This window comes from Polistes fuscatus, unplaced genomic scaffold (genome assembly GCF_010416935.1).
Source record: "Polistes fuscatus isolate 324 unplaced genomic scaffold, CU_Pfus_HIC Scaffold2, whole genome shotgun sequence".
In the NCBI taxonomy this organism is placed as follows: Eukaryota; Metazoa; Arthropoda; class Insecta; order Hymenoptera; family Vespidae; genus Polistes; species Polistes fuscatus.
Window position 1 is genome coordinate 4,556,510 of NW_025113096.1, and position 27,506 is coordinate 4,584,015.

General features: G+C 29.4%; 1 protein-coding gene across 7 annotated transcripts; it reads left to right on the forward strand.

The window, feature by feature from the left end:
* Positions 1-393: 393 nt before the first annotated feature.
* Positions 394-26,502, forward strand: LOC122516920 (leupaxin). 7 transcript variants are annotated; one of them, XM_043635152.1, is made up of 11 exons: positions 8,092-8,246; positions 9,554-9,845; positions 13,071-13,231; positions 20,811-20,991; positions 21,459-21,591; positions 21,746-21,950; positions 23,044-23,367; positions 23,492-23,665; positions 23,805-24,035; positions 26,113-26,233; positions 26,322-26,502. In XM_043635152.1, exons 2-11 carry the CDS (start codon positions 9,767-9,769, stop codon positions 26,465-26,467), a joined length of 1,755 nt encoding a protein of 584 aa, XP_043491087.1. In that variant the 5' UTR covers positions 8,092-8,246; positions 9,554-9,766; the 3' UTR covers positions 26,468-26,502. The 7 variants fall into 7 exon arrangements, with proteins under 7 accessions (XP_043491088.1, XP_043491086.1, XP_043491087.1 ...); XM_043635149.1 differs by lacking the exons at positions 8,092-8,246; positions 9,554-9,845 and adding exons at positions 11,262-11,468; positions 12,039-12,278; XM_043635148.1 differs by lacking the exons at positions 8,092-8,246; positions 9,554-9,845 and adding exons at positions 11,262-11,464; positions 12,039-12,278.
* Positions 26,503-27,506: the final 1,004 nt, after the last annotated feature.

The window sequence follows — 27,506 nt, forward strand, 5'->3', positions numbered from 1 at the left end:
ACGTTATATTAAAATATAAAAAAAATGCACAAATTTTATTAAATTATATATATATATTTATATATGAAGCGCATTCCTATAGATTATATATATATATATATATATATATATATATACATATATACTCATATATTTTAGATAAAATATAAATGAATTACGTAGTATCGTTCGAACCTTACTTATTTAATGTTTATACAAAAAAAAATAAGAAAATAATATATATATATATATATATATATGTTTTTATCAGAAATATGTACGTCCTAGGTAATAAGGTCAGTGTCGAGGGAAAATCTGGATTGCAAGGACTTCAGTCGTCCATGTTTGAAGTTTGAATGCGCACAGTCGAATAGGTCGGTCGCGCGTCGTGCCGTAATTTGCGGTATTTTGGACGATCTAACGATTTCAGTGCGTGTATTTAAGGATATTTTGTGTGCTGGATAATCGAATAATTAGAATCACCGTACCATGGATGATTTGGGTGAGTAATTATTAAACTCTATAACATACGGCCGATTAAATCTAACCTCAAATTTTCACTTGACGCATCGAGTCTGTCAAGTTCTGCTTGATTAACGATTTTATTTATTTTTTTTTATTTTGATTTTTATTTTCATTCGTTCAATTTGTCCATTTTTTCTTTAAATGGTATATATAGATTTACATTTAATTTGCTTTATAAATTAACTTTTTTTAATTATTTATACGAAAAATGGACGCTACAACGTGTCATCGTGTATCTAATTATTCATATAAGAATGAAAATTGACAGTATCGACGTTTCAATGGATCTTTGATGAATAGATTATAAATTTAATAATATGTATATATATAATACGATGAATATTATAAATATAAAATTAATTTAACTGTTATAATAATTTTATTGCAAATAATGTATAACATATTTTTTACTGAATATCATATTCATTTTTTATTAATAATAATTATTATTTAATTTTTTAATTTTATTTAATTTTATTTTGTAAATGTATTATTAATCAAAAGACCCGAAAGAAGGGAAAATTACGAATTAAAAACATGTAACACAGTGTAATTATAATTATTTTAACAATAATTATTATTTTTACTTATCAGTTACATTCAAATATTCGAGGACATCGTGTGAAAAAACTTTCTTTTTGTTAATACAATTAATGTTTATATAGTGTCAAACTGTGAAAACATTCTTTATGTTTATGTATGTATATATACATAACATACATACTCATACATATGTACATATCATATACATACATATGTACATATAATTTCATACTTTCAAACCATGACCGCCATGTTTCTTTCAAATTAATCTCACGAGATGTCACTGTTTATGTATTTATTGAAAACTTTACAAACACATTTCAACATATATATATATATATTTTTTTATTCTTATCAAGAACGAAGTATTAACGTTTAAAAAAAAAATATATATATATATATATATAATTTAAATTTAAGGCAATAAATTAACAAAAAAAAATTAATTATGATAAAACACACTAGCAAAACGAAAATTGTTCAATCTTTTCCTTACCTTCATTTTTTCATATTCTTTCTTTCTATTTTCTCTTGGGATTAGAATGATTCTAACAAGTATCCCCACTTGTTTTCTTGTCTTCAGTATAAAACAATAAAGTAATAGGTGTTTTGTTGAATGCTGTAGTCAAGTGCCAACGATCGTACGTATTTTTAGTGAGTTTCTCGTCGTCCCCGAGCTTCCTCGTGTTTCAACGTCGCTGTTGATAGCTAGAAAGGTCCCACTGTACGTATATATATATGTATATATATATTGGGTTAGGGAAAAAGTTTCTTCGTATTTGAATGCAAAAGTGAAAAACAACTTCTTTTTTTTTATATTATGTATCCAATTTTCCGCAAATAATTCAAAACAGTTTCGTGGCCGATGTTTGATTCCTCATCGATAATCACGACTACTAATATGCCAATTAAGCTGAATTTTTTTCCATCATTTCAATCGTTTTTTCCAACGATTGATCGTACAGACCGAGACGCACTTTTGACATTTAAATATCCAAATTAAAAATGCTTTATCGATACGGTCATCATGTCTATAAAAACCATCAATTTTTTTTATCAGCCTGAGCAACATTCTTTTCTATTTTATAATAAAATTTCAAGACATGATAATCTTTAATCGGATAAATTAATGTCACGTTTTTTTTTATTACTCCTCCGTTGATATGTCAGCTTTTAAACGCACTCGAGTATCGTTGGATTCGATTAATATTAGCAGATTTATGTACTGGGGAAAATACGAAAAAACTTTTTCCCCAACCCAATATATATATACATATATATACATATAGTAGATATGTGCATACAGAAAGATATATAGGGCCGAGCTCCTGAAATATACTTAACTTTAGTTCGAACTTCCCTTTTCTTGACCCCTCTTTACCCCTTCCTGACCATTTCTAATGTTCCTCCACCAACTCTCTCTCTGCATCCACCAACATTCGTCGACCGAGTGCCAGTTCTCTTACGTATACTTCCTGGATTCCTCCTCGGGATTACTCGGGGACGTTTTAGGATATACACTTTTCACGTTCTGTGTTAAATCCTTCAGTGCATTCTGTGCTTCTTTTCCGAGTGAGTCGTTAAAAAAATCCCTATTTTGCTCTTGTTTATTTGGTAATTCAGACAAAATATTTTCATTAGTTCGAATTCGTTGAAATTTCTTACGAATTTGTTTTATTTTAAATTAAAAAAAATCGAAATATATTTGTTATCTTTAGATTAAACGTTTATTGTCAATTCGAATCTAATATATCGATGATTTTTCGTACGAAATAGTTATAAAAAAGTTTTACAAAATGGCGATTATTGTTGGACTTACTTCGTATTCCAAGTTCTTCATCGTTCTTTGATAATCTTCTTCGTTTTTTTTAACATTGTCGTTAATGTAATTTATTAATTGTAGTGTTTTTTCAGTTCGAATTTGATTGTGATTTGAAAGTTTCGTTAACAGTGCAATGAAGTGTATGAGACATTCGCGTCGAATGAAAGAGGCGTGAGAGGGAACAAGATAATCGCGTATTTCGAGAGATTACATATAGTTGTATCAAAAAATATAAGTATAATAGTATACGTAGGATGATCGAGTTATCGCAACGAACTATTGATCCGCGATAAACTTGCTATTACTTTCGCGTATCGACATTTTTAATAATCTTTCTAGAATATCTAGGATACCTTTTTAAATCTATTGATTTTTAAATTATAAATTTATACCAGAAATTCATATACATTTGGATATATAATATTTAATCTTATTTTTAAAGATTTTTTTTTAATAAAACGACATCCCAACATTTTTATTAAATCATTTTTGATATAAAAAAAAAAAACAAAAATCATTGATGTTCAATTTTAAATTTCCCAATCAGAAAGTTTCAAAGTCTATTTACATGAAATTATTTTTATTTCAAAAACATTAATCACATATATTAATTCAAGATACTTTAACGAAAAGAGATATTTCATCATCATTTAACTACTCTTGATATAAAACAAGAGTAATTGTTTTATAATAAATGTTATAAAAGAAATAAAAAGAAAAAAAAATACGTTTATAATACGCGTTAGTTTCGATGTCATCCAGCAACAAGTGGTCGCAGTGGCGCGTGGTCAGACGATTGGTCCCTTCCATCCCTCTGATTTGTCAGCCAATCGGTGACTATCTAGGTAGTACCACGTGACCTAGTAGCGCGTGTCTCGTTTATTCCACGCGTGTCTGTCCGTGCGCGCGTACGAATTATTGTGTACAAACGAGAGACGCGATAATGCGTGTTTTATTATTTATTAGAATAATATAAATCTTTCGTAATATTTTGTGTGCGTGCAAAATAAAAAAAAAAAATAAAAGTAGAAGAAGAAGAAGAAGAAAAACATTAAATAAAATAAAAAATGGCTATGGATCGAACGATGTACGGAAAGGTGCAACCAGGCGCCACTTATCAGCCATTTAGGATCACCGTGAAGAAAGGTTCACCTCCTGGATGTAAGTGTTTCGTTTCGTTGTTGTCAATGGTCTTTTAATAGAAAAATTATATATAAGAAAAAAAAAAATAAAAATGTTGGAGCTTCTCAAGTTTCTCGTTACCACCCGTAGAAAGTTTTCTATTTTTGTTTCGTATTCGTAATTACACCGAGGACGGTGCGAAATACTATTACGCGTTGCATAATCCTTACGGAGTTTACGCTCGCGGCGTATTTTACATGTAACAAATACTACCCGCACGGCCTCCTTACATAAAAAGCGTTTGATACCGGTATGCGAGTGACAATATTCATGTTTGTTAATGTGATAGTCTATTGAAATCATTTGTATAAATAGCTTACGAGTTAATTTACTTTTTTTTCATTTTTCTTTTCTCCCTTTCTCTCTTTCTTTATTCTTTCTTTCTTTTTCTTTTTTTTCTTTTTATATTAACATTTTCACAAAAGTACATTGCACCAGTCAAATAATACATGACTGTACGTCATGTTCGATCATGGTTTTAAACGATCGTTATCGCTTGCGTAATCCGTTACCATCAATTTACGCCAATTGTTTTATCGGTGGGCTTTTAAAAACCTACGCCGAGCTGCTAGCAGGAAACAAGCTTTTTATACTTTTTCCTTTTACACGCGATAACATTTCTCTTTTAAGCTCTAAAATATTAATGAGATCTAGTGATACGTAAATAATGAGATAATTTGTGAAACATTGAACTTGCGGAATACTTTAGAATTATCTTCATTTTCATTTGCTTTTGTCTGTTACAACAGAATTAAGGTTTTTTTTTTAATTGTACACCGAATTATTAATAGAATAATTGTAAATAAAACTTGATTAATTTCTTTGGAGGAATGGTGGTGGAGGGGTAGGAGGGAGGAGGAGGTTAAGTGGAAAAAAGGTCGAGTACTCTTGTGCAGCCTCACATTCATTCTTCTTTCAAGTACCCTTCACCCACTGAGAGTATTACCTTGACACTAAACATGCCGGTATACTTATCGAACTCATTATCCAGTACCACCCCCTTTTTTGGTATGACTGTAAATACCGTCAACAGTAGTTTCATCAATCGTGTTAGTATCGTGTACCACTTTCGAAAATAATCTTATTTCTTCATTCTATTTCTTTCATATCCATAAATAGGATCGATCGAATCGGAGAAATAAATTTGCGTAACATTCTTTTTATTTTTTTGTTTTCCTTAGCGTTTCATCGAAATTCAAGATCAATAAAATGAAGAATTTAATCGGTCGTATCGATTGTCGGTAATGAAAATTTCTATGCGTTGTTATTTCGAGATCTCTGCCTTATCGACGATTGATAATTATTCAAAATTTGATCATACAAAAAGTGTAATTTTAAAAAGAAGAACATTGTCATAATTCGAAAGGAAGTATTCCAAAAATTAAATAAATTCGACGATGAACATGTTGAATGAAAAGATTTTTATTTTATTCACGATCGATATTACTTTTATAATATCATTAGGCAAAATTAATTTAAGCTAAATTATCGCAAACAAAATTATGAAATAATTTAAAAAAATAAATATATATAAATTTGCGATATATTTCATTTTTGAATTATTCACAAGTTAACAAGTTTACAAATAGATTTGTTGAATAAAAAAATAAAAACACAAATTGTAGCAGAACGTTAGGCGTGGTGAAAGGTATACGCGAGACTCTTTGTAAGAACTGAAACTATAATCGTAAGACAGTTTGCTTCGCAACGAGTTACAAAACGCCGGTTCTAAATGATCGAGAAATCGAATGGTTTGAAAATACGAGGAATATGAGAATCCACCAAGTGGAACGAAGTGTTATTTGGAAAATGTCAAAGTCTTATCTCTCGTTTTCGATCGTTCGTTTCGTTTCATTTACGCAAGGAAGAATTTGATTGTGACGTCATAGCTTTTTTACACAGGCGAGTGTGAAACCACATAAGGAGAAATTCTTTCCTTGGAAATGGATTGGTCAGCATCCGGATGACCAATCAATACAACGTTTCTTCTCCTTATAAAGTTTACGAATGTTGGTCGTACGTCGCGTTCACGTTGATAACGCGAAATGAATTCATTCACCATGACGAAAGGTGAGGTTTAAAATTAGACACGAATATTCGAATAATTCATTAGTCATTTAAATATACTTTGCATTAAGATTAATTATATTCTCATTAGAAAGCAAATCGGATTTTATCTTCGACACTGAGGGGGTTCCAAAATGGCCGGTTTAACGACTGTTTGTTCGTCCAATTGATTAACGTTCGATGACGTGAAAAAAAAAAATAAGAAATAAGATAAACAACGGGTCTATGTATTTTTTTCCTTCCTTTTTTTTCTTTTTTTTTTTTCGTTTCAAAGAGTTAGGCTAGTAACTATTCGAGCAAACAGACAGTAGCAGTAAATTTCTACTTGACCTCGAGGAAAACCGTACAACGCACAGTTACGTGTATACTATTCGTGTATTTTATTTTGCAATTCTAAGTACGATGAAATCTAACGAATAGACGAGAAGAAACATTTTTTCGAATAGATTCAAAGTATCTTTGATAGATCCAGAATATAAATAACATTTGCTTTCTTTATCATCATCATCATTATCATCATCATCATCATCATCATCATCATTATCAAAAGATAGAAATAGTGTCTATTCGATTTATGATGGAAAAACTTAATCGTAGATTTCAAAGTCCTCCATTGATCAAGGCAATCCCTCTTTCTATTGAAACGTTTCTCATTCTAGCCTTAATGTGATTGGCTTCTTCGTTCTCGTTAGATTTTCTTTTGTTTTTTTTCTAACCAATCAGCGTAATTGCATTGAGTCACGCAATATTGTCATATTTTACGCGAAAAAAACACTCTCGTATATTCCAATTCGTAACCTTTTATTTTTTTTTCTTTTTCCTCATCAATATCTTAAAGTTTCTAATATAAGAGTGTTTTAAAAATTATTGAGATAAAAATAATTCAATGGCATTTTATAATAGAGAGAGATATTTTTGTCACATAACCTAAATTACGTAACATTGGAAATAATTTAAAAGAAATTTAACGGTGCGTTAATTTAATCAAGATTTTTGTAGAAATTATTCATTAATTATTAACGTTTTTCATTCATATTCTATTTTCTTTTCTTCATCGTCATTTTGATTTTCGATTCAAGGTGAAATTCAGGATCGATATTCCACTTCTTCCTCCTTGGATCAGATTTAGAGTTCAGAACCATATCTGGCTCGAGCATAAGCCAATACAACTTCCCACGCTTCGTTTACTAAACCCGTAGGTTGCTTCCTAGTGTAATTAATGTTGCAGAAGGAAGTTGGATTAATTTATGGGTTTTTATATATTACAATCATCGATTAGTGGATGATCGATTAATATAAAATATCTTCACTTTTCTATTTCCAGTATACTTATTTTAAATAAGGTTTAGGGTTTAACAATTGTTCCCGATCAGTCGCAGTGCCAAATGTTTGGGATAATGATTAATAGTATAGAAAGAGATAGTTGTGCATGTAGATATAAACGTTCATATGAATCTAGAGAAGAGGTAGCAAGAGGTAAGGTAAAGGTAGTTTATTTCTGTAAAGTTTGTCGTCTTGGATCTAGGTGAAAATGTTCTGTGATCCTAATACCGTGGTTCCCAACGTGAGATAATTTGATTTTTAAGGGGTGGGGGGTGGGGGGTGAATTCAACGAATTCGATAAACAGTGAACTTTTGTTCGTCTGTTATTCTCTTTCATGGGTGTCACGTGTTCTTTGAAAGATTTGTTTTTTTAGATCAAGTTAACGTGTACAGGAGTTCACTTTTTCATTAATAAGAATTATACATCACGTGGTGGATTGTGGTGGGGGTATCAGAATTTTAGAGACGTTTAGATGGGACATGGCCAAAAACAAAGTTAGGAACTACTGGACTATAGCAATCAACTAGATGGCAAAACCGATTATCACGTAACCACCGATGATGATATTTTGTAGGTGCAGCTTTTAGAGATCAACACGTGTGTCTTGAAGTCAGTTCTGTCTGGTCTTGCCAGACGATCGGGCCTTTTTTTTGATAAACATTTTTGTTTTTTATTCTTTTTACTCCTCCTCCTCGTCCTCCTCCTACTCCTCCTCCTCCTCCGTCAGTGTTGTGTTGCTTTTTAACCCTTTCTATTTCTATCTTTCTTTCTTTTTGGTCACGTGACATCGTCGATCCATCATCGGTAGGTTTGACCTTGATCGCCATCCTCGTGGAAGGACTCGTGGAATTTGCTTTTTTTTCCCTTCTTTCTTCCTTTTTATTTCTTTCTTTTTATGCTCTTCACAATTTGTAACAACAAATTTATTCGAGTACAACGAAATCGTTCAGAGTCTTTTCGTTTGTTTGATATCTACGAAATTTGTGATTATGGTTGAACTTTTCTATTTGTTTGCGTGCCGATACAATTCGTAGGAAACTTTATGCGAATTTAGTTAAGGTGATAGGTGGGTTGGGTGATAGTGATGTTATGATAGTTGATGATGGAAATAAAATTGTTTTTTTTTTTTCTTTTCTCTCCTCCACGTCTAACAAAATTTATTATTTTATTTCGTCAAATATTTGAGAGATTTTATTCTATTTTATTTATTTATTTTTTTCTTTTTTTCTTTTTTTCTATACAGTTTTTAGGAAACTTGCGTGACTGTGCATAATAATGTTTCGACGATGCATATTAATTGATGAGAAATTATTTCGTTTGTTTTTTTCCCTGATAGAAAATTGGATATTATATTAGTTTAATTTTTTTGCGTACCACGCGCATCTTCAACGTACTGTAAATAAATTTCTATTTGGCAAAGTATCAAAAGTAAAATAGATCTTAGCACAAAAGGTTAACTTTTATGTTCTGTCTATCCGTCCATCCATTTGTTTGTTTGTTTTTCTCTTTTCTTTTTATTTTTTTTTTCGTTCTCTCATATAAAAATTACTGATCAGGATAAAAGTGTGATCTTGCAAGAAGAAAACAATGTAAAATATCGCGATAATTTTTTCCCCTAAAAAGAAAAGAAAAAAAAAATACTTTTATTTTTTGATGCACACGTCGGTAAAGTAGATCCGTTGGATGCAAATTTGACATCATGTGCGTTCACTTAGTTAGTTCGAAACATTTGTTAAACTCGAGAAAAAGATTTATGACGGACCCGCAAATAGATCTTAAGATTCGTATCCGATCAAAAAAAAAAAAAGTAAAGAAAAGAAAAAGAAAGATCAAGTGGAAGTTAAATTTTTGTCTGGCATACACATGTGTGTCCTGTAAATCCATATTTTTACATTTGAGTAAGCGTTCACGGAATTTTTCGAAGAAATCATTTTTTTTGTTCTCCCTCTCTCTCTCTCTTTCTCTCTTTTTAAATTCGCGCAGACATTATTTTACCCTAAGTCAAATTTAATATCGTTACGAACGTGATCTTTCTCTCTCTTTCTTTCTCATTCTCATTCTAACCCCGTTCTAATTCAAGATTTATTTTTGTCTTATAATCGTTTTACTAGCCAATCACGTGGCACCCTTTTCATCCAGAGTTCTATGTAATAAATGTAGATCGATGTCTCCCTGTTAAAATTCACGCAACGACAATTCTTGAAAAATTTTGAGACTCATTTCTGAAAAAAAAGAAAGTTGTATTTAATTCGTACGTGCGGGTGGTGGGTGTGCGTTCGGATTGGAAAAAAATAAAGAGACACCACGATAAAAACTTGTTAAATATGACGGACATTATGAGACCCATGTCGCCTGCTCGTTTGGCGACTATCCAGCGACATGCACGATGGGAACAACACGTTAGTAAGTATCATCCTTATCGCAAGAGAAAAACGTGATTTAAACAAAAATAAATATTTTTCTCCTTTTTTTATTATTATTATTATTATTATTTTATTTCCCGAATGATTCAATGTTTTTTATCTAATAAAAATATGCGTCGACACGTTTGGATGTGCAATTAATGCTCGTCGGTGTGGATTTTTTCTTATTTATTCACTTTTTTGTTTTTTTATGAATAATTAATTTTCATTCTTATATGTTTCTATCATTTATTCGAATTTATGTTTTTCTTTTATCTCTATATCTAATTTAATTTTTTAACGAACGATTCATTTGTGCTGCGTCCTTTCTTTTATGAGTGTTTCTTTAACTCTATTTCTTTTTTTTTTTTACTCTACGAGATCACGTACACATTGGTACGAGTAATATCGACGCCCGGATTCGTTAGACAGTATGAATCAGATGTATAAAATAGGACTCCTGAAGTTTAACGGGCTTCTGGCCAATATTTAGGTTTCTCATTCACGCATACTTACATACATCCGCGGTTTACCATTTCCGTATATCTTACAACACTAAGCCTCTAAAAAAACATTCCCTTAAAATATCATTCTTTATTTGTTTGTTTTAAAGTTGGTATCTAAAAAAAAATTTGGGATTTAAATTCGACTCGAGAGAAATGAGAAAGAAAAAAACAAAAAAATTACGATTGAGAAATAATAGCTGCAAGTTTCTCGTTTAATTTTACTTTACTGGCGTCCATTTTGTTATCATAACCTCAAAATATTGTACACACGAGTATTTTATATTAATAGCAATCAATATAGTCTCAAATTGTTGTAAAAGCATTTAATACAATAAACAATTGCTATAATCTCGAATCATTATTTTACACATATGTGCAATTTATATATACAAATACATTTTTCTTTTAAGTTTACGACATTATTTCGGCGTTCATTTTATTCATCAAAGCATAGTCATATTACGTGGAATATTTTATGTGGCAAAAATTAAAAAGAATTCTTTAACGATTTAAAAGATAGAATTACAAAAAAAAAGGAAAAAAATGAATAGAAAAAAGTTATCGAAGAATATTTTCCTTAGAAGATCCTACCAGTTCATTATCGGCTTGTGTTCTGTCTTTCTTCGTATCAGAAGTTAGCTGATACATCAAGCTGCATGTTGTGTTTGAAAAGAGAGAAAGAGAGAGTCAAGTCAGGCAGACAGAAAGATGAATAAAGAGAAAGAAGAGTCTAGGAAACTGTTCTCTCTAACACGAAAGCAGCATCATCGTGTTTCTACCTCTAGCATCGAGAATTCTCCTACCATATTCTTCTCACCTTCCCCCTCCCCGACTCTCTTACTCCAGGCAACCATGGTGATTGGCTCTCTCTCTTTCTCGTGGCTTCGCCTTTACCAAGAATCTTATTGACAATCAGTATCGTTTCGCCAATCGAAGGTTTCACACGCGAGAGTATTTCTTTTTAGTCGTCCGATTGGTTTACTTTGTGACACACGTGATACCACGTCATTTAAAAATTTTTAAAACAAATTTTTAAAATTTGACATTTTGTTCGATAGAATCTTATTTTTTTTTCTTCCACCTCAATAAAACTGTGATAAAAGCGAACGTGCGGGTTGGTGAGATAGAGAGGATTTGTTATTATTATTATTATTATTATTATTATTATTATTATTTTATTACTGTTAGAGGATTTCTCTTATGTAACAATTTCGTTGAGGTTATAAATTTTATGAAAATAAATTTTTACCGACAAATCGTAATTATTTACAAGTTTATTTTCTTTACGAATAATCATAATATTTTTTCGAGGTTAATTTTTTGTAATGAAGATTTGTTTAACGAATAATTAATAAAACAACGATTATTGTGGTTAACTTTTGGAAATAATCTTTGCAAAAAGTAATACAACAATTTGCGTGGATATTGTATTCACGTAATGAATATTTTTCTCAAGAACATCGTCGATGATGTCTCGTACAATAGAAGAATAAGGTCATTGACCTTTTGCAATTAGATGACATCATCGAGACGAACTAATAATTTTTTTCTCAACTCGTTTCTCAATTCTCATTTGCTCGATAAAGTCGACGGATTTTTGAGCTTGTTCGTGGCTTTCATTTTTTTTTCCTCTCTTCTTCTCTTATAATCACGTATCTCTTATATTCACGCACGTTTTCTTTGAACAGAGTGTGACGAGGTAGGATGTGAAAATATTTCTCAACATTGATAAGTCACGTCAGTCGAAAAAATATCTTAAAGTGACAGAGAGTGAAGAATTACAAAGTTTTCCTTTTGTTTTGACGTTGAACTTTTATTATTTGTCATGGAGGAACAAGATATTAGTGCGTTTCAATCTAATACAGAGAATCATAACATTTACGAGGCTTATCAAGGCGACAAAGCTGATAACAATCTATTTAATCTTGGTAATTATTTCTATTTTTCTTCATTTATACACGGGGTGTTCCAATAATTGTTTTACTAACAATGAAACCAGAAAAAAATCTAGTTCTTGTTTATCAGGCCTTCAAAATAACAGGATCGTAGTCCTATACTTTTTTAACTACAAAATAATTAAAGATTTATATCTAAAAATGATAATAAAATATTGTAATTTTATTATTAAATAAATATTAATAATTTTTTCCTAATAAAAAGCGACTTTTGGAATGCGTTTTATATTGTATATGTGCACATATTTGATTTGTATAGGATACGAGTGGGGATAGAGTAAAACAAATATGGCGTCGAAGAAAAGGATTAAATGAATTACAAAATAATGAACAAAACATAGGAATATAATTCTATTAATTAATTAATATTGATTCGTTTATTTCTTTTTCTCTATTAAAAAGCGACTGTTAGGACACTGTGTATATTGTTATATACATAATTATATACGATATTTGATTTGAACGAGATACGAGTAACGATAGAGAAAAACAAAGATGGCGCCGGAAAGGATTAAACTACATTTTTTCGTCTGTCCATTTAATAATATTGTCTGAATCGTACGTGTGTATGTGTGACGTCATCACCAAATCCATTCGATAAACACATTTTGATAAACATTACGAAAGTATTACCAAAGTGTTTTAGAGATTTGTCCAATCGAATATTATCATTTATATATTACGAAATGATTTTGGTTATGTTCGAAAAATATTTCAAACAATTTTATATTCATTGTTTTGTTTTGTTTTTTTTATATTTTCCAGATGCCCTATTAGCGGATTTACAAAACACTGTATCGTCCGAAGGCAATCACGTCAGTAACAACGCTACACCCGGTTACGGCTCGTTAAATGGTGCAAGAACGCATAACACGAATGCATACAGATCGTACGAAAGTAGGACCTCTCCATTACCGTCGCAATCGGTAAGTCTATTTATTTTATATTCAATTAATGATTTACAAATTTTAAATAGGTCATTTAAATCATTGACTTTTTAAAAGTAAGTTTTAATATTCTAAAAAATTCATCGATGCAATATGTTCAATTAATGATTTATCGAACGTTTGAAAGTGACTAAAATTAATTATCATATTTTTTGTTCTCTTTTTAATAATAACTTGAATATTAAAAACAATAAATTAAATAAAATAATGTATTTATAAAAGATTTCACGTTATCGACTGAGAAAAAATTCCTCCGCGATATTTTAAATCAACAGGCGCCATATTTGCATGAGATTATTCAATAGGAGGAACGATTTCTTTTCTCGATCGTTCACCATCCTTCTTAATGAATCGTAAACGAAGAGGAACACCTATGTATCACCGATAATTTTAGACACCGTTATATCTGTTATTATGCATCTTACAAACGTGATACCACTTTTGTTTGTGATAATGAAAAGTATTCAGAAGACAAGGATAAAGAAACTATGATATCCGAGATATTTATATAAAAGATGGCGTATTATTGGGTTGCATCTGAGGTTTCGTCAATACTTCTTCCTTTTTTTTTTTTTACAAGACGTTTAACACAAAACTTTTATAAGCAACCCTTTAATACAACCCTCTTAAAGCAATCCCGGATAATATCTTTCAAGGGTTTAAGAAATATGCTGACGACGCTGGATTTTTGTTTTTCGTTTATTTTCCTTGAATTCTTTACCAAAGGCATTTTATTACACTGCTCTTTGTGAAAGGTTATATAAGAGAGTGTAATTACGAGATGATGTTTATTGAAATTGATCTATATGCGATTTTCAAGGCTTTATAGACTACAACGAATGATTGGAGTAGTAAATTTGAATTTATTGATCGTATGCATTGTATGCATCGTATGTGAAGAGAAGATTTAAACAAATATTTCTATCAGGTATTTATCGACTGTACTCAAAGATATTTAAATAAATGAATTTGTCTCTTTTTTTTTTGTATGGAAATCAATAAAAAAAGTATTAATAAAAATCTATCTGTAACTTCGTTACCAACTTGATTATTTGTCTGATATAGTTACAACATTATTCTGATAGATGGCACTATTAACGTAACGTAGAAATCTGCATACATATTATCCTATCCCAAAATATAAAAAAAAAAGGCATAGAAATACAGAAATTTGTTCGATTAATCATTTCATTTTAAAATTTACTATTAACAATTAAAAACTTTCGTTTTGATCAAAATTATGAAAAAAATATTTTATAAAATATTATTTATAAAAAGAAAATTATTTATAAAAATTTATTTATAAAAATATTTTAAATATTCAAAAATATTTTATGAAAATTATGATTCGTAGAATCGAATAATGAGAATAAAATGTAACAAAGAAAAAAAAACAGAAAATCTGCATTATCGACGATCGATCGAATTGATTATCGATAGTTAAATTTCGCCGATAGATGTCGACAGGGGCGTCGAATGCGCCCGCCTGAAATGGCGGGATCGTAGTCGAATTTAAAATTTCGCGTTTGACCTTCCCTCGATTTTCCATAATATCCCGAAATAGATCGATCCCGTTGAGAAGCGGGTTGTTCGTCGTCATTATTTCGACGACGGAAGCGACTGCCTTTACGAACCAGAAGGAATCCGTAAATAAACTTCGCACGTCGATATATCGCGATTGAGTGCCAAATTCGATTTTCCCCTCGAGTATAGTATATTAGTTTTGTCTTTTACAAAGATAATAATATTCATATTTGATTCTTGGATTTTCATCGTTAAATCTAAAATTTATCAAGACAATTTTTCAAGATAATATAATTCGATTAGATAATAATAGATTAAGATAGTTTTATTTTGTTTACAAAATATTTTGTGATGCATTTTATAAGCTTCGTAACAATATTTGTTTTTCGTATTTATTTAATTAAATTATATGTATTCTTTTTGATTATACTAAAAGAAAAAAATTTTACTGTGATACTTTATACTGTATTATTATTATTAACAATTCAATAGAATTATCTTTTTAATTTTAATTCTCGTAATTTTTTTCTACCAAAAAAGATACACCAAAAACATGTAACTTGATAATAAAAATCGATAAAGATAGTCGTAGGGGTGGTGGTGATGTCTGGACAACTCGAAAAGTTAAGAGAACTCTTTCAAGCATGTGTGGCGTAAGAAGTATCTAAAGTTAGAAGCAATATGGTGTCTAAAATCGACTCCTTCTCTCTCTCTCTCTCTCTCATCGTAGCTAAATATCCTCGACTTTGATGGAGTTTTTTTATTTTCCTTTTTTTTTAAATACAGTCGTCAATTTTCCCCTTTGACGCGATCCGAAATCCCAAAGTAAAAACAGGTCAGTTGATTTAACTGTTTTCGATTATTGTTGTTTATGCAATATTATCATGTATGGTTTCATTAATTGACCTAATATATTTTGTTTTTTTTTTTTCATTTGCCATTTGTCATTCGAGTTGAATCGAATTAGAGAATAAATTATTTCTATTTCATATTAGAAATATCCAAATGAATTTCTTTTTTTTTTTTTTTTTTCTTTTTTTTTTTATAACACGAACACACAAATGTGACATACGAAAAGAAAATTCATGAGGTTAGAGAACGAGAACTATAATAATAGTTCATGTAAAGAACAAAGTACGCAGATGTATTATCGATCGTTTTTCGAATAACACCTGCACCTTTTCCCGTCAATTTTATCGATTCTTCTCTAGTTGCAAAACTTACTGAATTATTTATACCTTTTGCGTTTCGCTTCATTCGCGTGAAATTTTTGTTACTTGCCTTAGAAAGTCCACCGACTCCGAGATTCTTGCTGGTGCTATTGTTTTTTTTTTTTTTTTATTTTCATTTTACATTACGAGTTTACGCTGCATACGTTAAGTTCTGCATTACGTATAAGATATGCAAAAAAAATAGAAAATAACTATAATGAAATATTATATTTTAATTTTTTTTTAAAACAAATATTCACACGCAAACGTTAACAAACACATGCACATATTCGATTATATGTTAATACGTATATTTAATAAATTTAACGATACAATTATTTTCATTTTTAATCATCGAAACGTACACCAATATAAAAAAAAATAATATAAAAAAAGAAAAGAGACAATAAAATAAAATACGTAAGCAAATACTTTTGTTTTATTCTTTTAGTTTTCAAATATAACGGGAGAAAAAAATAATATGGTATAAAGAAGAAGAAAAAAGGTGGGTGGGGAGGGGAGGAGGAGGGGGATTGGAAAACACTTGCATCACTAGAAACACATTAGAATATTAATAGTTATAATAGATCTCCGATTATGCAAAAGAAAAGATGAAAGAGAAGGAGGTGTAGGTGGACATATTTATTCGTAGCACTAGCAAGGCCGATAATAATAACACGTTTTTACTAAATGTGAGCTTAGATATCATCATCATCATCATCATCATCTGGATCATCTTTTATTCGAATTTCACAAAAGAAAAATGATAAAAGAAATGAAATTTCGATATTACGACGAAATCACAAATTTCGCGTGTTTTTCTTATCTCCTGCAATGCCAAATTGTTTATCTTATGTTAGTTAGATATTCGAGGAAATGTTTCCTACGTAAGGTTAGATATATGTTTCATTTTGTTATGTTGACATATCTTTCTCGTTGTTCGTCTAAACAAAATTTCATTTCTTACTTTTGCAATAATGTGAAATTTTCGTATTAAACGTAAGATTTTTTTTCTCTTTATTTTCGTTAATATTTCTTTGTCTATTTTATATTATTATTATTTTTTCTTTTTTCATTCTATGAATGAACTTATTAATTATACTTTTTCCAACGGTGTTGTTAGCGTAAAAAAGAATAATAGAAGTAAGTAAAATCAATTGCTATGATAATGTAACCCTTTGAACTCGAATTTCATATCTGAAATGATGATGATGATGATGATTATAATAATCGTAATTTACAACAATTTCTCTTACAAATAAACAAAAAAACAAAAAAAAATTGCAATTATTAAATACGATGCATGTCAAAAGGAAAAATTATTGCTACACATTGATTGTGCGTGTGTGTTCATTAAAAACGTTTATTAATAATACGTGGAATTTGTTTTTAAGGTTTTTCTTACTTATCAAAGTGTGGTAACATTTTTGTTTGGTAAAATAACGAATAATTTTATAACGATAATTTAAATATGATTTAAAGCAAAAAAAAAAGAAAAAAGAAAACAAAAAAGTATATTTTCTCGAACGTGTGATATCAAAATTTACAATTCCTTCTGCAAAGGAATTAAAATTCGATTATTTGTCGTATGGTTTTTGAAAAGATTTTCGTTTATATATATATCTCTCTCTCTCTCTCTCTTTCTCTTTCTCCTTCTCTCTCTGTTTCTATTTCTCTTTCTATTTCTATTTCTTTTATTATCGTTCTTGATATTTTCCTGAAACGTTACGATTTAGCATGATAATCCGATACGTCTTGCTGACATGTTTCTACTCGTTCGCTACGGATATTTTTGGATCAGTAAATTTGCAGGCAACCTAGTTTCCACTCGCAGGATATTCCGTTTCTAATATTTTTTAATTTTTTTTTTTTGTATATATCGTAAAAAGGATTCTTCATTTTCGAATGCGTATACGCAATGAACAAATTTTTGCAAACGTATGCACAAATTTTGTTTTTTCTCTATGCCAAATCGATCCACATTAAAATGTAACATAATTTTTTGGTTTACATAACACACAAATTTATATTCATCGGTTAATATTTTTAACGTAATAAAAAAAACACAACCGATACAAGACAAATAATTTTCATAAATTAATTTCTTTCGTTTTTGATCTATTATTTTTTTTTTTATTGAAAAAACAAACTTAAATCAATCTTTCCAGCTGAAATAAACTAATTCTAATACTATTATTATTATTTATATAATTTACTTTTATGAAACAGAATAGAAATTATATATGAGAACAGTTTGTAACATTTTACGTTGATCACTGTTTAATTTAATTAAAAACAAAAATATATAAATATATACTGGGTGTTTCGTAATACGTGTGACCCACTTCAGAAATGAACAGGGGTCAAAGAAATAATGAAAAACTCGTTCTATTAGACATCGTATCAAAGTTACAATTACTTTTGTGTTTGAATAATTTCTCGACGGTTTTTATCTTTATTGAAAATGATCCAAAATGACTACCCTCGGTTGGTATCCAAATTTCTTGCAGTCATCGTATCACCGAATTCCGCAGACCTTTCCAAAATTCCAGATACGAGTTGATGAATCTACAGTTGACTCAACAATTCTCTTCTAAACACGTGCTCGAAGTTCTTTAACTTTAAGTCAAAATAGATTCCTAATACGTTATTTTCTTTTTAAATCGGCTCAAAGATCACAACATTTAAACGTTTGTAACTTTGAACATAAAGCAAATAAAACAAAAATGTATTCTTCTGTTAAGAAAATGACTGAACATTTAATATTTATAACCGATTCAAATTTCTAATGAATAAATTTAATTAAAAAAAAAAAAGAACGCGTGACGTCAACGACGATCAAGAAATATCTGCAAGACATATTATAACATTTATAAATTTAAACTGTTAAGATTATTTATCGCGAATTATAGAAACGCAATTACGAACATTTTTCAACGTTTTAGTAATCCCTAAATCATTTTTGAAGTTACGTGGTATCACATATATTAAAAAACATTCTCCATGTATAATATATTAGACAATAGAAATAAATTCGGTGCCATTTAAAACAAATTTCGTTATATATTTATAAAGTGATCGTACACTTGTTATTATTCGAAATAATTTTTCATTACTTTCAAAGAATTTTCGTCCACCTGTTGAAACAATCGTCGAAAAGAAAATAAAAAAGAAAAAAAAGTATATGAGTGATTTTTGATATGAGTGAATTTAAATATTAAACTTATTGAATTAATTATTAATAACTACTAAAATACCTAATAGAAAAGTGTATATAAAAATGATCTTGTACGTTGAAAATGTTCATTAACATACACACACACACACAAGTATTGCCGTTCTATTTTCGTTATTATTATTAGCTTGTAAACGTCCAAAAACTAAATTGTCGTAATACTCAATAAATTATTATATAAATACTGGAATTATTTTGATCCTTTCTCTATCTCTCTTTCTCTTTCTGTTTCGTTCGAAATGAGAGATACGAGTTAAGACGATAATTTTGTATCAAAAACGAGGAGACCTTCACGAGGATAAACTTATTGGCAAGAGTTTGAATTAGATTGGTAATATATACGTAAACCTTGTTACACACGTTAGTCTCTCTTAGAACTAATTGATAATGTATTTACAAAGGCACTTTCAGTATAGTCGATAATGACATCATGTTTTGAAAATAATGTGCGTATCTAAGGATTTTGGCAGGTCGATAGATAAATCCGAGGAAAAGAAGCCAACAATTTTGCATTCACGTTTAGATATACATATAAACATATACACGTCTATTTACATATGTACAAAACATTAGATTATGTAAATTAAAAATATCTCAAAATGTGACAATATTTGTGTTTCTATCGTTCGTTCATTTCTAAAATCGGCAAATTTTATTTACCCGTTAGGAATAATACGAAATTCAATTTTTCATGTTTCTATAATTTTATAATTTGTTATCAATTTTTTAGTTTAGTATCAATAATTTAGTTATCAATTTATTGACAAGAAATTATATATAAATATATATTCTTTTTTATTATTATAATCCAGATATATGATATATTATATCACTTATTTGTTATATAATATGTTAATAGTTATATTATATATAAATATATATTATATATTGTATATAATTTTTACAGTGTTTTTTTTTATATGTATGAAATTTTTTATATAAAATTTCTTTTTTGTATTAAAAAATTATTGAATCGATCATATTAATATACATATTTTATATAATAATAATTTATTACATTACTATATTATTATTATTATTATTATTATTATTATATATAATTTTTACATTATCTTTTTTCTTTTTGTTTTTTTTCATGCAATTATTTTCACATATACTGAAAAATAATTGAGTCAAGAGCATAGAACAAGATCTCGTTGTACGAATTTAATAATTTCTCTATGATTTATCATCGATGAATCACGTTTTCACATCTGACGAAAATTCGTCACGGACAAGTCATAACATTTTTGCATATATAAATATATATTTATATCTTCTGGTTCGTGATATACGTGTAAACATACACACATATACACGCATGCATACATACAGAAACGTATGCGCACGCATTTATGTATATTTGTTTTTCTTTGGAGTGGGGGATGGGGATGGGGCTGGAAATGGGGGTGTGATGTGTTGGTTTGTTTTTTTTTAAAAGAAAGTATTTTTAAAAGGACACAAACACACGCGAAAGAAAATGAAAAATAGTTTTTTTTTCTGGAAATTTGATCGAGAAAAAGAAAAAAAAATGGAGAAAACATTTAGTAGTCGTGTTTTACGTTGAAAATTATTACAAATATTACAGCCGACTTATCAAAATCGTGAAGCCATCGAGGAGACCATTACAAAATCATCGAGTACAACTTATACACAAAATCCAAACACCGGTGGGAAGATGCCGTCTTTGAACAATAATCTTTCGGAATTGGACACGTTGCTTCAAGATTTGAGCAATGCACGTTACAATTCGCATTATCACGATAGAGGTTTGTTTTATTAAATAATTTTATTAATATATTTATCTAACAATATATGTATATATATAATATCTCGAGAAAAAATTAATTATTATTCATTTTTATTTGATTATTCTATTAAATATTGATTAATTTTTTAATTTTAAACTGATTGAATATTGATTCGATTATATGAAATTATTCGATATATGATATTATATCTCTTAAAAATATTTACTAATAATTATTATTCCCCCCCCTCCCCCGTGTATAATATTTTTTTAATATTATAATTTTTTCTTACAATACCATAAATAACATATAGAAAATTATTTATATATTTTTTTAAATACTCCCAATTAGTTATTAAAATAATAATTAAGAATTAAATATCTACTTAATATATGTGTATAAACAATATTTCAAAAATATTATCCAAGAAAAGAACTTCAGGGAAAATAAACTAAAAATTCGATTAACAATACTCGTCCTTTTAGACAGTCACGTATCAACGGGGGGTGTTAATGGGGGTACAACTAGTCCGATGCTTCGTTCACCGAGTAGTATGTCAGCCCCTCGTCCCACCGTCGATGCTTTGCTCGAGGAATTAAACACAGCGGTGCCTAATGGGTGAGTACAAATTTTCATTAAAAAATAATAATAAAAGAAAAAAAAAAGAAAATTAGATATTCATGAAAAAATGTATATCGGAGGCTTAATAATAAACAAAAGCCAATCGAGAAAAGCAAAACAAAAAAACAAAAAAATATTGTACAATTATCAGGGAATATCCCAGCGATGGTAGAGTCAAGGTCACCATAAAAGAAACTTCAACAGAAATTCAACCAGTCTATGATGGTTATCCTTCGAGTCAGCATGGTTCCTTGAATCGATCCGAGATTCAACAACGTAGTTATGCCAACGGTCATACAGCCAGTAACGCAACGAAAGAGCTGGACGATTTGATGGCCTCCCTTTCCGAGTTCAAGGTATAACTTATTTGACTCTTAAAATAAAGAGACAAGAAGAGAAGGTGATGGTTACTTTAAGGGGATGGGGTGGGGAAAGGGAATGAGGAAAGAAGGTTGAGACGTAGCTGATGATGCAGAAAATTCAGATCAATTGTCAAGGATTCTTAAAGTAACAAAGTGAACAATACTACTACCTTATACTACTACTTATTATTATCAGAAATCTCAATCTATTGTTATTTGATTTTTTTTTCCTTTGTTCCTTTCTTTCCTCTTCTTTTTTTTCTTTTTCTTTTTGTTTGTTAAAGACTTGACATGTAATAATATGCGCGGGCTATTCACATTCTACCAATTCACTGCAGAATCAGAAAACAGTGATGATGTTCAAAACCTACTACTCCTGCCCATTCTTGGCTCCCCGAGTTACCAAAATAACTTTCATTCCACCATCCACCACCAGACCAGTAGAATTACCTACCTACCTACCTAACCGTTTACTCTCTTCATCTCCTACTCCACTTCTCTTGATTTTCTGTGTCTCTACGTGGGGAGATAGGAAAAATATGAAGGGGGAAGGTGGGTAAGAAGAAGTAGCAGAAGAAGAAGAAGAAGAAGAAGAAGGGGTGAGGAGAGGAGAGATGTCTAGTGATCCAAGAAGCTGCCGAAAGCTTCTCGGTCAGTCTGCAAGCTCGCCTGTAACACTCGACATCTCCCACAGTGAGGATCTAAACAACACTTCCTCCCTTTTTTTATCCTCTCTCTTTCTTTCTTTTTTTTTTACTCTCTCTTACGTTTCAATATACCTCGACAAATCATACCTTGACACATTTTCTCATTTAAATCATATTAATTTTAAGCTTTTGTAAGCTTTCATGATTGAGATTGTTTTTCTTGTTTCTATTTTCTTTTATTTTTTTTTCGTAATGAATATCATAAATCACAATTAAAAACACACACACACACATACGAGACAGAAATAATAATTTCGATTCCAAGTACATATATATATAGGGAAAGGAAAAAAATAATAAAATTTTGAGTAGAATATATATATATATATATATATTTTTTTTTTTTTTTCAAAGTTTTCCCCCTCACATTTATTTTCCAGATCAATAGCAGTTCTCATCAACATCAAACGGTGACCGATTCTCCATACGCTAAGCCAAATAAAGCTACTAAAAGTTCGCAAAGCCCGTTGCCACCGGCTGAGGGTACACCACAAACGAGAATACACATTACAGAAACTCAATCCACACATCATTATCAGCAACAGCAGCACGGAGAAAGTCATACAGCACAAGCCGCAACACAAATCAAACAGAATCAATTGGATTCTATGCTAGGAAATCTTCAGGCAGATATGAGCCGTCAAGGTGTTAACACTACGCAAAAGGGATGTTGCAATGCCTGCGAAAAACCGATCGTAGGACAGGTGAATGAAGATGAAATCACAACCCTCTTTCTATTTCTATATATATATTTATATATCTATGTGTTTTCTTTTTTGTTTTCTTTTTTAATCTGTTTCTATTATTAACAATTACATTTTTATTTAGGTAATCACGGCCTTGGGTAAAACCTGGCACCCTGAACATTTCACATGCACTCATTGCAATCAGGAATTGGGTACTCGTAACTTTTTTGAAAGAGAAGGACATCCTTATTGCGAACCCGATTATCATAATCTTTTCTCACCGCGTTGTGCTTATTGCAATGGTCCAATTCTCGATGTAAGATATATTTCAAGATCGTCAATTGATACGTTTCGATTAAATATACTTGTCGATGTATTTAAAAAAAAAATCGCACAAGATATGATAATAAAAAGTGTATATATATTTTTCTTTATTTTTTGTTGTTTTTTTGTAGAAATGCGTTACCGCCTTGGAGAAAACTTGGCACACGGAACATTTCTTCTGTGCCCAGTGCGGAAAGCAATTCGGCGAGGAAGGTTTTCACGAACGTGACGGAAAGCCATATTGTCGGGAAGATTTCTTCGACATGTTTGCACCAAAATGCGGTGGTTGCAATCGTGCTATCATAGAAAATTATATTTCAGCTTTGAACAGTCAATGGCATCCGGATTGTTTCGTTTGCAGAGTAGGTTTTATCACATTCCTTTAATAATAATAATAATAATAATAATAATAATTAATTATTTTTAATTAATATAGACAAGAAAGAGACACAATAATGCGTTGACTTTTAACAGGAAGTTCACAATTCGCAGAGTTTATCTATTTGGACGAATCGATAATTTTCGATAATTTGTTTATATGTCATCCTTTTGTGTTTTAAATATTAACAATTACAGGATTGCAAGAATCCGGTTTCCGGGAAATCTTTCTACGCAATGGAAGGAAAACCAGTCTGTCCAAAATGTGTTGGAGTTGATGAGGAAGAAGATGAGGAGGAAGAGACGGCTTAAATAAAAAAATAACAACAACAATAACAAACAACAGAAAAGAAATGATTTTTCGATGTTCTCACTTCACAGTCGTTGATTATTACTATTCTATTTTCTTATAGAAGATGTCTATTATTTCCCCTTTCACCCCCCTTACCTGAAACCCCAACCCCTCGTTACAGATGTTTGATTAATCCATATTTATATCTCTCGTTGGCTCGAGAAATGCAGAGCCAAAATTATTTTTTCTTTATTTTTTCACAGATGACAAATGTTATTGAACGATGAGCAGATAATATATATGTATATATATGTATATATATATACATACATATTTTTTTTGTTTATCACACAAAAACACACATGTACACGCATAAGCGCGAACTTTGTATCGCGTTAGATATTCTATATTTTTTTTTTTTTAAAAGAAAGAAAAACTAATTAGGTTGTAGCGTTCACGTATAATTTGTTCTCTTTTTTATTTTTAATTTTTTTTCTTAATAATAATAATAATTATTATTTTTTATTCGAGCACGATGGGGGTAGTTGAAAAACAATCCATTTTATGTAATCAGTCTTATGTTAAAGATTGTTATTTAAATAATGTACGATGGGTAATAATATAATGAGAGAAAAAATATGTAATAAATTATTTGAAAAGAAAAAAAAAAAAAAAAAAAGAAATAGAAAATAAAAAAAGAAAAATAAATAAAAAACAAAATACACACACATTAAAAAGACAGTAGGGTGACATTGAAATCGCGTGCGAGGAACATATATGTCGCACGCGTGTTCGTGAATGTCCGTGTGATTCACACACGGCCGTTAAACTGTGTCGTTTAATTTTAGAAAAATGTGTTTCTCGGTGTATACGATCGCATTTAACGTTATTATTTATTTATTAATATTATTGCTTGATATATATATATATATACCGTGCATGGTAAAATATTGATTTTATATTTTTTTTTATTTTTTATTTTTGTTAAATTGTATTACATCCGAAAATGATTACTATCGTAAAAATAAATGATTAGTATTCTTGTCGGACACATGATCGATTAGTATATACGCGCGTGTATAGTTAGTTTACATAAGGAATACATAAAATGAGATTTTTGTCGATATGAGTTTTATCGATTTTTGTACATTTGTGTTTTATGGTATATACCATATATATATATATATATATATATTTTTTGTATTGAATATAAATGATAGAATTTTAACACATTGTTATTCATCGTTATTGTTATTTAAAATAAACTTACGTGTTTATAAAAAAGAAATAAATTTCTTTTTTTTATAAATATTTGGATTGTACAAAAAAAGTATTGCGAGTGATAGCGAATTGAAATGTTTATTGTACATTTTCAGTGTTTTATTTGTTATTAATTTTATTATTTTAATTATAAATATTTGAATCTCGTAAACAATTTCTTGCGAATAACAATGAGTTGAAACTTCTAATATACACCTGGTGACTGGGTTGAAAAGTTGTGAGCCTAATGTAGAAATAATTTCTTTCGATTGAATTAACTTTTATTTAAAGATGAAATAGTTTTTTTCTTTTATTATGGGTGAAAACTTTTCAACCCGTCATCTCTCCGTATATACAGGATTTCCTGTAATAACTGATGATATAAACGAATTAATTTTACATGAAAAAATATATTTATATTCAAATAATTGAATTTTTATCTATAAAATTATTCTAATTTAAATATATATATATATATATATTTAAAATCAAATTGATATTTTTTGCAGGACTGCAGGCAAAAGTTTCAGGGAGGGTCCTTTTTCGATCACGAAGGATTACCATATTGTGAAACACATTATCATGCTAAAAGAGGGTCATTGTGCGCTGGTTGTCATAAACCAATAACAGGTAAATACTACAAGAACACAATAAAAAATATAAATTTAATTATAAATTAATTAATAAATTATTTCTTCTTTTTTTTTTTAATTTACAGGACGCTGTATAACTGCCATGTTCCGAAAATTCCATCCAGAGCACTTCGTTTGTGCATTTTGTTTAAAACAATTGAATAAAGGTACATTCAAGGAACAAAACGATAAACCATACTGCCATGGGTGCTTTGACAAACTTTTTGGATAAGATCATCTTATAAATAAATAAATATTGTTAACACATTCATTATTTATACGGTGATAAAGTGAAAGGCTGTTTTACTTGAGATATTGTTTTGGAAAAAAAGAAGAAAAAAAAAATACATTTGAGGAAGATAAAAAACATGAGAAGAAAAAGAAAGGAAAACTCATACGAATGATTCACAAAATAATTATAAAATAAAATTCGTAGAGGTGCGAATCGTTTATATATCTACATATACGAATTAGATTAAATGAAGAAAAAGAAGAAGAAGAAGAAGATGATGAAAGTTAATTAATCTTTTTGCTACAGCTTGATACAGCCTTTTAAGATTTTTATACGCCTTTAATTCTTAATTAGAAAAGTAGATATAGATGTTAGTTTCATAACATTTTTATTACATCTCTCCTTCTCTATTTCACAATGAAAATAAATTTAGTAGAGTCTATGGACATATAATACGCTTTGTATTATTGTCTTCCAATGCTTAAACGTGGACGTACATAACACACACACTCACACATACAACATATACATATGTAAATGCACACACGAATAAGTGCATACATATTTTAAAGGAAGGACATTAAATAAAAATACGACATTTGAATTTGCATCATAAATGTATAGGGAATAATGAACAAAAAAGAAAGAGAAAAAAAAACACAAGAAAGAAATATGGGTGCTAATTCTATAACGCGTTTTAACTAATTTCTTTTTATTTTTATTTTCAATTAATGATACCTTTACGCGGAGAATATTTGTAATTATATAAATATTTATACATATAAAGAAAAAGAAACTAGAACACTGTTTGAAACGAATACGCGTTCATTAAGTTTCATAATTTTATATTAATGCATAAATAATATTTATGTACAGTTAAAGCAAATTAATTCCGAGCAAGCAACGATAATTCGCATTTTGTCGTTTGATTTTATCTAATGAATTATTATCTTTTTAAATTGTTATTTTTTTGTTGTTAGTTGTTGCAAATAACGATCGAATAATCGCACGCGTTTAATTTTATCGATCAATTTATCGA